This window comes from Mastomys coucha, unplaced genomic scaffold (genome assembly GCF_008632895.1).
Source record: "Mastomys coucha isolate ucsf_1 unplaced genomic scaffold, UCSF_Mcou_1 pScaffold15, whole genome shotgun sequence".
NCBI lineage: Eukaryota > Metazoa > Chordata > Mammalia > Rodentia > Muridae > Mastomys > Mastomys coucha.
This window is the reverse complement of record NW_022196897.1, coordinates 77086859-77100968: the sequence shown is the minus strand read 5'-3', so window position 1 is coordinate 77100968 and position 14110 is coordinate 77086859. Positions and strand designations below refer to the sequence as shown.

The window sequence follows — 14110 nt, the reverse complement described above, 5'->3', positions numbered from 1 at the left end:
ATAATCCTGGTCATCCTGGAACTTGCTTGGTAGACCGGCTATCTTTGAACTCAGAGATTATGCCTGTCTCTGCCTGCAGAGTGCTGGGATTAAAGGCACCAACCACCACTACCCAGCAAATTTTAATTAAAAAAAAAAAAATTACAGAAGCTAATGGGGAAACTGTTTGGAATGATGTAGGTCTAGAGCAATGGTTCTCAATCTGTAGGTCAGGATACCTTAGGGAGTCATCCTGCATATCAGATATTTACATCAAGATTCATAATAGTACCAATACTGCAGTTAGGAGGAAGCAATAAAATTTTATAGTTGGGGGTCATCCGAGCATGAGAAACTGTGCCACAGCATTAGGAAGGTTGAGAACCACTACTCTACAGAGTTTCAGGATGAGGCAAGTCACATTGGGGGAAGGGAAGAAGGTGGGGTGGGAAGGGCTAGACAGGTAGGGTGGTTTTGAAACAATATAGAAAACAAGCTCAAAGGGCTGGGAAGGCCCCAGACAGCTGGTAGGATATTTATTCATTGAGTAGATTTAGAAGAGAAAGGAGAAGCCACCTCACGATGCAGGCTAACTAAAAGCCTGTGATTACATTTAGTCAAAACATCCAGAACACACAAAACTACTGAAAGTAGATTTGTCTAGCCAGGTGGCACATGTCTCTAATCCTAGTCTTTGGGAGGCAGAGACAGGTGAATCTCTGAGTTCCAGGCCAGCCTGGTCTACAGATCTGAGCACCAAGACAGCCAGGGCTACACAGAAAAACCCTGTTGTGCTGGTTGGATTAGGTTTGGCCCCCATAGCTTCATGTGTATGAATGCTTGGCCATAGGGAGGTGCGGCCTTGCTAGAGGAAGTATATCACTGTGTAGGTGGGCTTTGAAGCCTCCTTGGCATAGGCTCTGCCCAGTATGAAATTCCAGACTCCTCCTGGCTTCCTTCCAATTAAGATGTAGAACTTTTGGCTCCTCCAGCACTAAGTATGCTGTATGATGCCATCCTTCCCACTATAATGATAACAGACTGAACCTCTGTAAGCCAGTCCAAATTAAATGTTTGCCTTTAAGAGCTTGGTCATGGTGTCTCTTTCAAGCAATAAAACCCCAACTAAGACACCTGTCTTGAAACACACACACAAAGTAGCTTAGTCAACAAAGGCTAGGAAAATAAATGTTCATGAATATGGCCTCTGGAGTGATGAAAACCTTCCCAACTTAGGATGTATAATAGCTGCACCACTCCCTGTGGGGTACAGGGATGGGCTCCCAACTTTTAAAATCTTCCAGCTCAACAGACACTATAGTACAAGCCTTTAAACCTACCACTTGGGAAACAGAAGGTGGATCTCTAATACAAGGGCAGCCTGGTCTGCATAAGGAGTTCCAGATCAGCAAGAGCTGTATTAAGACTGTCTCAAAAAAACAAGCAAACAAGCCCCAAACCCCCAACTTGTCAAAGGGGATAGCTGGGACAGGAAATGAGCCTTTCCCAGGAGGCAGTCCAGTTTCTCAGGCCAAGATAACTTTTCTCCAGAAAAACAAAAGCCCTCCCTATGACCGGGGCTTCCCCTGCAGAGACAAAGGCTACACATGCAAACTAATTTAAATGCCAGATGGTAGGAGATGGGGAAGGTTCCAGAAGAGGGAAGAATCAGTGCTTGAAAGTCACAAAGTCTCCACCTCTCCCAGAAGGACGTGCTATGACATCAGTGTGACATTCCCAGAGGTAAAAGGAAAATCTGGTTTTCCATCCTGGTGGCTTTTTTCTCTATCAGAGAACAGGCTACTTAGATGAACGTAGCATGTGATAGGACCCCTGTGTGCTGACCAAGAAAGTTACTGCAGACAGACAACACACAGGCAACCACTGATGGTGGGCCATCAAAGAAGCGTTTCACAAGGGAATGCAAACTGGTTTTAAAATACCATCTGCATTACAGAGACAAAGTTAGACTTTAAACATTATAAAATGCAAGTCTGAAGTCAGCCTGGTTTACAGAATAAGTTCCAGGACAGTCAGGACTATGTAGAAATCCCGGCTCAAAAACCAAAACAAAAATTTAGAACCTGGCTACAGCTCAGTTGGTAGTGTTCTTTTAGTGGCTATGAAGGCCTGGGTCCAGCCTCCAGCACGACATGAACTAGGGAGTTCAAGCACAGCGTCGTGCTTGGGAGGTAAAGGAGGATCAGATGCCCAAGGCATCTTCACCTACAGTTTGAGGCCAACCTGAGTTACATGAGACCTCTACCTCAAAAAAATTAAAACAAGCTGGGCAAGGTGGCACATGCCTTTAATCCCCCAGTACTTGGGTGGCAGGTGGATCTCTGTGACTTTAAGGCCAGCCAGGTCTATACAGTGAATTCCAGGAAAGTCAAGACTAAAGAGACCCTTTCTCAAAAACAAACAAGCCGGGCAGTGGTAGCCCACACCTTTAATCCCAGCACTTGGGAGGCAGAGGCAGGTGGATTTCTGAGTTCGAGGCCAGCATGGTCTACAGAGTGAGTTCCAGGACCATCAGAACCAAACAGGACTTCTGCATGCTAGCTAGGCATATCTGAACTACATACCCCGTGTCTTACATGTGTATGGACAACAGAGGATGGTATCAAGCATCTTCCATAACTACTTTTTACCTTCTTTTTAAGTGTATTGTTATTTTGTCTAAATGGACATCTGTGTACCGTGCATGTGCCTAATGCCCATGAAGGCTAGAAGGTGTCGATCTCCTGGCATGGAAGTTATAGCTGGTTATAACCAACCTTGTGGGTGGGTGCTGTTAATCAAACTCCAGTCTTTTAGCCAGTGCTCTTATCATAGAGCCACCCCTATCTCCAGCCCCATCACTATTTTCTCAGATAGGGTCTTTGAACCCAGAGAGAATAAACATGGCTAGGCTGCTTATTTTTGCTATTTACTTATTTTATGTATATGAGTACACTGTAGTTGGACAGATGGTTATGAGCCACCATGTGGTTGCTGGGATTTGAACTCAGGACCTTCGGAAGAACAGTCAGTGCTCTTAACCGCCGAGCCATCTCTGCAGCCCCATGCCTGGCTTCTTTAAGTGGGTTCTTGGAGTGCTAAGCTCAAGTCTGCATGTTTGCATGGCAAGCAAGATTTATTTTATGTATATGAATACACTGTCACTGACTTCAAACACACTGAAAGAGGGCATCAGATCCCATTATAGATGGTTGTGAGCCACCATGTGGTTGCTGGGACTTGAACTTAGGACCTCTGGGAGAGCAGCCTGTGCTCTTTACTGCTGAGCCATCTCTCTAGTCTCCTACCCTGCTTCTTGAGAAGATTTAATTATGTCTGTGTCACTGCATGTGGCTATGTATACACTTAGTGTAGATGCCCAGAGACCAGAAGATCTCCAGCACTTGGAGTTACAAGATGTAAGCAGTCCAGTCTGGGTCCTGGGAGCCAAACTTAGGGGTCCTCTGCAAGAACAATCCATAGAACCAACCAAACTCAGAGCTAGGCTCTGCAGGAACACTCCATGCTCTTAACCACAGAACCAACTGGCTTTCCAGCCTTCTTCTTCTTCTTCTTTTTTTTTTTTTTTTTTTTGAGTCAGGGTCTAAGTAACCTTGGCTGGCCAGGAGTCCACAATGAAGAGCAGGCTGGCCTCCAAGTCAGAGATCCACTTGCCTTCACTGCTAAGATTAAAGGCATACACTGCCATGCATTCGAGTCAAAAGAATCAAATGTGAGCCAGACATGGTTCACATGCCCATAGTCCCAGGGTTTAGGAAGCAGAGGCAGGAAGATCAAGCTAGTTTGAGGCTAGCCTGGACTACTTAGGACTCTGTCACAAAACAAAAAACAAACAAAAAAACAAAGGGGGGTGGAGGGAGAGAAAGGTGGCATTGTCAACAGGAAACCATTAAGATAACTAACTTCTGGGAAGAATACACACAAGGCTCTGACCACACCATTTCTTCAAAGTATGAAATTCAGAACCCAGGGAGTATGCTCAATAGACACTTTACATTATTAGGGCATTTATTTTTCTCAGACAAGCATGTCTCAAAAAACCAAATCAAATCAAACCCCCCAAAACCCCAAATTAAAAAAGCCATCTAAGTGCAATGGTGGCACAAACACTGACTGTAGATGCCACTGTATAAGGACAGTTAAGACAGCACATTTTATATGAATATACAAAAATAAAAACATTAAGGGCAGATGTGATGGCTTACTCCTTAAACCCAGGCACTTCGAGTTAGAAGTCAACCTGATCTACATAATGAGTCCTATGCCTACTAGGGCTATGTAGTGAGAGACTCTGTCTCAAAAATAAACATTAAACAAGAACTGGATAGCAGAATTATAGAGAAATACCCAGAGGAGCTTTGGCTCCCACCGGCGGCACCTCTGGGTGTTAGGTGGATGGTATGAGAGCCTCGGCCCCACTGAGTTTCTCCTCACTGGAGCCTGGGGTCACTGCAACTGTCTATGAAAAGTTGGTTAAGCAACACACTAGTGTTTGCTTTTGAGACATTTGCCTCTGGTGGTTAAGAGAAAAGGGACTGGGAGTTGGGCAGCTCAATCTAATTCTGAGTGCCACCATATTCTAGCAGCAGCATAGCTGCTTTTCAACTGCCTTGTTTTGTATGTAGCTGGGGAGGGGGACAAGCAGTCCTGTCTAGGAATGATGTAAAGAATGTATACTGAGCCTCACATGTTGCCCACATCAATTTACTAGGGCAAATATTCCAATGGACATTAGCTACAGTGAATACCTGCAGATTCCTATAAAGTTCTGCTTGTATTTCTGCAGTGTTGGGGATCAAACTCAGGGCCTCATATACCCTAAGCAAGCATCCTACCATTGAGCTAAATCCTCTGCCCCAGACTTCTGATTTTAAACCAGGCATGGAAGTGCATGATAGTCATTTCAGCATCAGGGAGGCTGAGGCAGGAAGGCTCCTGACTGTAGTAAGGTTAGCTGGAATTACAGTACAGGATTCTGTTTTGAGGAGAGCCGGGGGTTGGGGGGGGGGTTTGGGGGGGGTAGAGTGGAGGAGAGTGTAAGAGCAGAAATGGAAACCTGAAAAACAGTAATTAAAGGCAAGTGTGGTTGTGGTTGACACGATTGCCACATTCTTCATGTTAGGATCAAACGGACAGTGTCTAGGAAATGCCAGGTACAGGAGAGGCTTCTCCCTGCCTGCTTTCTCAGAGCCTAGCACATGCGGGTGTTCTACTAGGCGTTAGAAGGCAGGCTGTGTATCAATAAACACTGGCCACCAGACCCACCCCAACTAGAGGGGTACCACCCACAACTCAGCTGTAGCTTCTAGTGAGGTTTCAGTTCTATGAAGACTGGACTACCCAGTTCCTGGGAGTCTTCATGGAGGTGACAGCTGTAGTGAAGGACTGGACAAAGATAGGTCTGTTGCTCTCCGTCAGAGTATTTGCCTCTTTAGACCCAGTAGCTGAACTGCAGGCTCCCAGAAGTTCAAAGGCAGCCCTAGGCAGCCAGCTTCATTAGACAATGATCTAGAATACCTGAAGAGGTAACTGAAGGCACCTTAAAGGCTTGGAGTGAAGTGTACAGGTGGCTTGCTTCTGCATTTTCCTGCATAAGTTCCCCTCCCCCCACCCCAGGCTCTCTCCCACAGCAAGTGCAGTGGGGTGTGCGGGCAGCTAGCCTCTACGTTTTCTCATAGAAGTTCTGCTTTCACCAACCCCTGCTCCCCCTTGCAGCAAACGAAGGTCTTTCTCCTTCCCTGGCCGCTCCGAAGCCACAAGTGCCAGCTGATGACAGCCTCCCTAGCCTCTGTGAAGCTGAGGCTAGCACTGTCCCTGATGTCCGGCTGGGTGTTTCCCAGGTACAGCTGGTGTCTGTCCTGGGAAAAAGGAGATTAGGGTCCCATGTTTAAATCATAGACGGGAGGTGATCAGAGGACACAGACAGTTACGGCCAGCCATAAAACTAGTTCCTGGTAGCCCCATAAAGATAATCCTTAGGTCAGGAGAATCCCCCTCTCAGGCATCTGCTCCATTGTGTTTGAATTATGACCCACCATCACCCTAAGCATTCAAAGAATCTCTGACTATACTGTATGTAAGTGCTAAGCCTTCCAGGTTCGTGGTCGCACTCCTGTGCTGTGCTGTGGGAAGGTTTGCCATCTGAGCCTTACTGGAAAATAAAAAGACTCTTAAGCACGACTGCAGAGTCTGGAGTCATGGCATAACAGGAGAGGCGGCCTTGATCTAGGATTCACATGGGCCGTCAGCAGTAATGGAAGAGGGAGAACAAAAATTAAAGCTACCAAAATGTCTCAAAGTGTTTCCATATTATGGTGACCTTGTAAAATGTAGACATATCACACAAGCAGCATTCCTTCCGGAGCTTTGTGTGGCATCATCAGGTCTGTCAACATGGAAGCGGCCCCACCCATTCCCACCAGGCACCAGCAATTAACAACTCTGAAGACAAACAGTTCTTCTCAAACAGTTTAATAGCAAATAAACAAAGGAAGGTACCACACTTGGCAGATACAAAATGACTTTTTGTCCGTGTGTCTGTGCAATTAAAACAGATTTAGGTTCCCCATTGGGACAAAAGGAAAACACACAGAAAAGGAAGGAGAGTCCTTTAAACACATACTCCCTTGCTCCAAACTTTTAACAACTTTTTTCTTTTTTAATCCACTACACAAACTGTGATTAGGTAAGAAAAGCGACAAGGGCTCTTCTTGCCCTTTAAAAAAAAAAAAACCATTAAAGCAAAATCCATAATTTTCTACAGAGTACAACACAAGTTCACACACAAAAGACATCTTTTATAAATCAAACAGGAAAAAAGGAAAGCTCAAACAAGGTCAAGAGAAAGCATTTCTACGGCTGAATCCCGACTTTGAGTTGATTGAATCCCGTTGTTGCTGCAGAACAGACTGTGCGTTTGGTCATAGTGGCAATTTTTTTTCTCTTCACATTGTGAAATCACTTTACATTGTTTTCTAGTAGAAAAGGCAAAAAACTGTACAAAACCCCTAGTGTTAAATACAACGTTTGTACCAATAAAAAACTCACACAGGTTTGTCTCCAAAATGTAAAGTTTCTTTTTTTTTTCTTTTTAAATTATTCACAAAAAGCAGCTGGAAATCAGAAAGGCAGCTGCCGCTCCAGGGTCTCAAATCCATTAAAACCACTACAGAACAATTAAAACAATCAGAGAGAAAAGGAAAAGGAAACAATGTCCAACATTTGGCATTTGGTTTTATCCACAGGTTTTCCCAGAGCTCCTCTTGAAATTGAAAGCAAACTATATTGGCAAACACAGCTTCTCAGTACACAGGAAGGGGGCCTCAGCACCTCCTGCCGACAGAGGTGCTCTGTGCAGTCAGACTGTGGGGCACACAGCAGGCTCTCTCATGCTAGGCTCTGGCCTCTTTCCATCCACCACCCCTTCCAGGACATTAAGCAGCCTACTTATAGGGGTCCCCCACTTGGCTGCCATTTCTTCCTAGTAAGGCAGCCTTAAGCATAATATATTGGGCAACCTGTAGGGGTCCCAGAGCAGAAACTGTGCTGGAGTCCCTTCATCACCAGGGAGTGGATGATGCTAGATAGTGCTTCTCCTCCCCACCTCCATCCCTTGCTGCACCTTGCCACCCTTTCCTGGACAATCTTGCTTCCACTTTCCCTCCCACCAGTGCTTAAGTCTCAGTGGGATCTGTCAAAAATCCTCCCTGCTGCTTCTGCTCTTCACAGACCCATCCCTGTCTACTCATTTCCTCTAGCCTCTTCTCCTCTATTCACATTCTTCCAAGTCCCCAAGACCCCGAGGCTGGATGGTGCTACAAGAGAAGAGGGTAAGTTTCCCTTAGGAAACCAAAGAACTGGCTGGCCTGGCACCCGGGGACAGTAGCTATCTGGCTCTTCACCCAATTTAAAAACAATTATCTTGCCCTTACCCCAACTCTACTAGCTAAGTAAGAGCAGAGCCATAGTGAAGAGCCAGTGTGGGGTGGTTGGTGCCCAGAGCTGTAAACAGTGTGAAGACTGTATAGTATTTATTGTGCTTGTCACCTAGGAAAAGCGCAGGCAGGCAGGTGTATTGCCACTCAGTGCACAGACGGCCTCCTCTGGGTAGTCAGAAGCAGTGCCGACCTCCCTCCCTCTGTCATCTATCCTTGATGTGCTAAGCATCCTGCCTACCCACAGCCACCTTTGGTTCTGCTTCTGCCTCTCTGGCCCCCTGTACTCTCTGAGCAGAGCAGCCAGCCTCCTGGATCCCCCACTGAGACCTGGAGGCCAAAAAGAGTGACAGTCTAAGTGCACAGGCAAACACTCTTAAGGGCAATAGAGGAGAAAGTTGCCACTTCAAAATAAAACAATACAATCTTGAGGAAAAAAAAAATCAACCCCATAACAATTTAAAACATCTTCTTTGAAACCCCTTTAAATCAGTCAGTTTTTGCACAAACTATAGAAAACAGAGAGGTGAAGGTGATACATACGAAGGTGTGAAGAAACAGCAGGAAACATGCACAACTTGTTTTTCTGGGCATAATCTTAGTAGGAAAGGAAAAATTCAAAACAAAAAGGCAAAAACAATACAAAACCCGAAAAAGTTGAAAGCATCACATTCTGCTGTGGAGACTGTAGGAAGAAGCATGGGTGTGAGCTGGCCGAGCCAAGGGCAGGGCACGTGGGACCCGAGGGAGGGCTTCCCTGCAGGGCTGCTTCAGGAAGAACCACAAAAGGAAAAGAAAAAGGCTAGCTGGGGTCCAACCCCTCAGCATCCAGTGAAAAGGGAATGGGGGCAGGGTGTATTTCAGACATTTTCTGCAGTTGAGAACTCAGAAAAACAAAAATTAATAACATGCGGACTCCTCAAGCCCCAAAACTATGTCAGCAAAATGTGTTCAGGAGCCTCAAAGATTTTAGTGACATCTTTTATTTCATTGTTTATTTCAAAGTTGTCTTTAAAACTAAGCACACAGAGGAACAAAGCCTGGAAGCGGACTGGCTGTGTGTTCACAAGAATACAAACACCACACGGCATGTGCTAGTAGGGCTGCTCTGAGACAGTTACAAAGAATTGGAATCACAAAATCAAGTGGTTATCTTATGAAGTTCTAGAAAAATAGATTTTTTTTTTATATTCAAATGCAAGTTTAAATATTTTCCCTTCAGCAGTCGTTCTAGCAAAACCAATTTGGCAGCACAAAAGGGAAAAAAAAAAGAAAGATAAAAGAAAAAACAAAGAAAGAAACAAACATAATAAAATACACATCAGCATCAAAGGTCAACACAAGGTCAAAGGTGAGAGTTCAAGCATCAGAGAAGCTGAAGAGACAGGGATTTGGACGATGTACTTGACGCCACATCGACATGCTTTAGGCACAACGATGAACAAACGGCAGGAATCTAGAAAAAAAAACAAACCAGAAAGAGGGAGATCCACTGAGTTACACAGAGCAATACATCCAAACAGAGAGAGAGAACAGGACACTCACTATGCAGCCCTGAAATGAGGAGGCGGGGAAGGGCAGGGTGGGGAATGACAAGAACTTTTGCACATGCTAACAATGGACACAGGGAAAAGTTCAAAAGGACATGAAGGACACCAAGAGAACATCCAACTGCCAGCGACAGAAGGGAACCTGAGGCTTGGATTTCCTGCAAAGCACCTAACGCATCAAGACAGTCTCTGGGCAAGCAGGGTCTCAGCAACAAAAGATGCTAACTAGAGTAGGAGGGAGACTACTGAGGGTAGAGGGCCAGAGTTTCTTGCTCATCCTAGGATGGCCCTTGTTCCCAGAAATCCAAGCCCTAAGGTTCCACATAAACCCTGGCCACTCTTGTGGAACCCAGGAGATAGTGGCTGGGCTGCACTGAAGGCAAATCAATGGCATGATATAATCCACAAAACAAAACTACAGCAGGAAACACACTGTAAGTGAAACCTCCACACAAAAGAAATGGACTACTTAAGACTTCAGTCTCCACTCTAAGCTGAGCCCTTTCACATCAAGACTTATAGGGGAGCAGCTTCTTCAACAAAACCATCTTTGGCCTGGGGAGAGAACTGTGCTTGAGGACAATACTACTGCTGTGCTAATGCACTGGGCGAACGGGATAACAGAAGTTCATGCTCCCCAGCTGGCTGGCTGGCTAACTGAGCCAGCCATTGGCTGACCATGGTTCTGCTGGGGCAAGTGCTCATTTTAGAAATCACAAATAGATATGAAGTTTGGGGTCTAGTCCAAAGGTGGAGTCACTCCTTTGCTTCTAATATCATTAGGAAAGTTTCAAATGGTCCTGGAGCACAGGACAAATCTGTGGATAAATGATGAAATGGGAGAGATAGAGGGAACCAGAAGAAGGGGGAAGAACGTGATGTTCTGGCCAAGGAGGAAGACAGAACAGAAGGTTAGGGAGCACAGCACTGGCAGCGCCCTAAGAAGCACAGCTTTCGCCCCTGCCAATTCACAGCATTAATGTTAGCCTTCCCCTTGGACAGGTCACCTGGGCTGCAAACGGTCACAGAAAGTCAGTAGTTTCAATCATACACAGCACCCTGTGTGTACAACAATCACATTCTGGATTCTACAAAATCCTGGCCTTTTCCAGAGATATAATTTAGGTAATAAATACTCTCCACCCCGGAGCTGTATAAAACTTCTATAAAAATAGAAACAACATTCTTGGTTCCGGCTGGTTGGGATTCAGAGCAGTGCCTGTCCAACCTAGCATTTTTTTCTTTTTTTTCCTTTTTAAGTTTTTTTTATTTTTTATTTTTATTTTTTGCATTATTTTAAAAAATCCCATCATTACCCTGGAAGCCTTTAGAACAGTTTTATCTTGAAACACAGGACACTTTTCTCCCAGTGCGCAAAATTCAAGTTTACGTGGTTCATCTTAAGAAGTGTATATGTCATGTTTAAGAGGACAACAGACTCAACTTATCACTCGATGAGAACAGCTATCCCAGCATCAATGGGATAACATACCACTAACAACTTCCTGTACAACAGCAAGATGGTCAATCCCTGTTTGTTATCCACAGGGACAGCATGACTTAAAGCAGGCTAGCCCCTTCTAATCTCTGCTGCTAGGAGTCCAAAATTTTAATTGTGAGGTTTCCAATGACCCAGGAAGCCAGGCCCTAGCTGTGGCTTATCATATGCTTATTATAGGGCTATTTCTGCTCAGATGCATATTCCCAACAGCTTTTCTTGAAGCAGAAGGAGAGGCCAGAGGCTCTGTGGGACACTGGTAAAGGCTGGAGTTAAGACCCATGAAAGGCAGCAGGGAGCTTACTGTAAGCATGATGACAAAATGAACATGGGTTAATACTGAGGTAAATGAACACTAAATCCATATGGAGCCTGTAAACTTCCTGTACTCTCTTCTGTCTTCAAGAACAGAAAATGGGGCTAGAGTGGCTAGAGAAAAGGCCTGCCAGACCTTTATGGGAACACAACTTTTGGGGTACCTTCATTAAGGAGGCAGAAATGCATTTCTGAACCTTCTTGAATACTAGGCTCTGTTCAAATATAGCAAAGTGGCTTGAAGAGACCCTGATTCAGGCACACCAAGAAGCAAGTCTCTCCTCCCTTAATCAGATGGCTTCTTGATGGCTCAACACATGAACTGTACCCTTGTTGGCCAGAGATGCTGTAAGAGCTTCTTATGTCTGCCCTCATGAGAAAACTGTGGCCGGAGAAGGAGGCAATATTCCTTGGTGTGGTGAACTGCCATAACTTTCTTCAAAAGAAACTGCTGGAAATGGGCATAGTCTAACTTTATGTTGAAAAAAACTAAAATGACCTCTTTGGCTGCTTCCCCCAAACAGCCACCAACCAGGCAGGGCAATCACTATAACATGAATGGCGGGCTGGGCTGCCTAGTCATGGGTATCTTCTCCCTACTATTTGCATATTTCAGGCTAAATGAAAAGTGCATTATTTCCTGAGACTTGCTCACCCCCTTTTAAGAAAGAAAGGCAGAAATCCAGGACAAAAATTAGAAAAATAGGTGGCATAAGTTCAGCATTTCCACAGAAAGCAGCCAGTTCTGAAGGGGTCTAGGAGCTAAGCCACCCCACCCACTCTGCCCGTACCTCATTAGACTTAGTTCTCCCTCTACCCACACAGGGAGAGAGACTTTGGGGATCAACTTTCTGTTCTGCTCAGCCCTCTCTTTCCATGGTTTGGGACATGTTCTAATTATCTTTTAAACCCATTTCCCTCTTCCTCAAGGTGGACTGGTGTTGGTCCTTCTCAACAAACTGGTTACAAACACAGCAAACTTTAAATAAAGGGAAAAAGAAACAAAACAAAACAAAACAAAAACCCTCAGGTTATGGCACCTAAACTCCAAAGTAAAACACTGGAAACCAAAGCACAAACTTGTCCTCTGTACGAAGCGACACTCCCACAGAAGGCAGTAGCTGAGTCTTCAGGGCAAGCTGTGCCTGCGAGAGTGGCAGGGATCAGGGTCCAGGGCTGTCAACACACAGCCTTAGGGCTTCGAATGATTAAGGGTGCTCCTCCCCCACTTACCAGAAGATCTTCTCACTCCAGTCTCAGAGGGGAGCACTCAGTAGGGCTTACTATCATTCTTCGAACGTTTGAGCTGCACTTTAAGCCTCTTCATCCCAATTTGAAAGCCGTTCATGGACTGGATGGCAGCTTGAGCTGAGACAGGATTGTCATAACTTACAAAACCTGTATGTCCAAGCAGAAACCTAGGTGAGGAACCTAATAAAGCAAGGAGTCTCATTCCTTGTACAAAAGGTTATCTCAATTGTTCTCAGCATGCATGAAAATTCTGTCAATGACAACCACATGAAACCACAACTAGGTTCTCAATGGTACTATATGACATTTACCAGCATTCTCTCTCCTCTTGCAAAGCCATTTCTATATACTATTTCCTCTGGACCAATACTGTGAGCAGAAATTACCACCTCTACTACAGATAAAACTAAAGCTCGGAGGTCATATGATCTGCGAAGGTCAAACTCAAATTCAGAATTTGTCAGCAGCCACTTTCTTTCTCAGTGGCCAAATGCTTAATCCCATTCTGACACCAGAAGAGAAGTAAACATACCAAAACACTTGCTCAGGTTTGTCTGCTTGTCTATGAAAACCTTGGCAGACACGACATTCCCAAAGGGCATAAACATCTGCAGTAGGTCCTGGTCTCCAAACTCCTGGGGCAGGTGATAGATGAACAGGTTGGCTCCTTCTGGACCTTCAAATATCCATTGATTGGAAGAGTATCAGTGTTAAATATGCTCATCACCAAGGGCCAATGGTCTCTCATTCCCATCTATATTAAACTAGCAAAATCTTAATAAATTTATTCTCTGAGGGAGAAAACAGGTTCTCTAAATAGAAGGCGGTAATTCTAAAATTAGATTTCTTCCCTTGCATGTAGCCATGTGTCATCGCATCAAAGGAATTCTTTACGAAACAAGTTCTACTCATGTAGCTCTGGTACCTGCCTCTGCCTACCAAGTGCTGAGATTAAAGTGTGTGTGTGTGTGTTGTCTCATTATCTGCTCTGGATGTACTGGAACTCACTATGTAGAACAGGCTCAAACTTACAAACACCCAGTGACTTCTGCATTCCAAATACCGGGATTAAAATTGTGGGCCATTCTATGCCTGCCTCGTGGAAGGATGTTAACGGCCCATGCCTTGCCAGAGAGGGTATAGAGGGATTGAAAGCAGGCAGATCTGCAAGTACATAGTAAAACCAACTGGAGACCACAAGGGAGCAAAAAAAAAGGAGGAGGAATGGGCTATATAGTCAAAACAAGTTTCAGCTTGTAATTCTACCATTCAGGAGTCTAAGAGAGGAGACTCTCAATTCAAGGTCTGCCTGGGCTACCTAGTGAGACCTGCCTCAAAAACAAAAGCAAGTAAGCAACAATAAAAAATTAGTTTTCAAAACTGTGCCCAGGCACTAAAGGATGACAAATAGACTGGTAGTGCCAGAGGCAGGAATGGAGTAGCAAATGACAATGGGATGCTAGGGAGCTTCTAATGAGCTTCTCATTATGGAGGGTGTTTCAACACTGTATAAGCTTTATACAAAATGGGCAAGTTCTGAATTTAACCATACTTAAACTACA

The 14110-nt window shown here is 44.8% G+C and overlaps 1 protein-coding gene across 13 annotated transcripts in view; it reads right to left on the bottom strand.

The window, feature by feature from the left end:
• Positions 1–6455: 6455 nt before the first annotated feature.
• The window catches only part of Celf1 (CUGBP Elav-like family member 1), a 74164-nt gene continuing 66509 nt past the window's right edge, over positions 6456–14110 (bottom strand). For 10 of the 13 annotated variants that reach the window (XM_031370927.1, XM_031370935.1, XM_031370932.1 and 7 more), the window contains 3 exons: positions 13081–13224; positions 12531–12695; positions 6456–9390 (listed from right to left, as the gene is read on the bottom strand). In XM_031370927.1, the coding sequence (XP_031226787.1) occupies positions 12568–12695; positions 13081–13224 (272 nt within the window). In that variant the 3' untranslated portion in view covers positions 6456–9390; positions 12531–12567. Of the gene's footprint in view, positions 12443–12530; positions 12696–13080; positions 13225–14110 lie in introns of all 13 variants that reach the window. The other 3 variants (XM_031370936.1, XM_031370926.1, XM_031370929.1) reach the window with 1 other exon arrangement.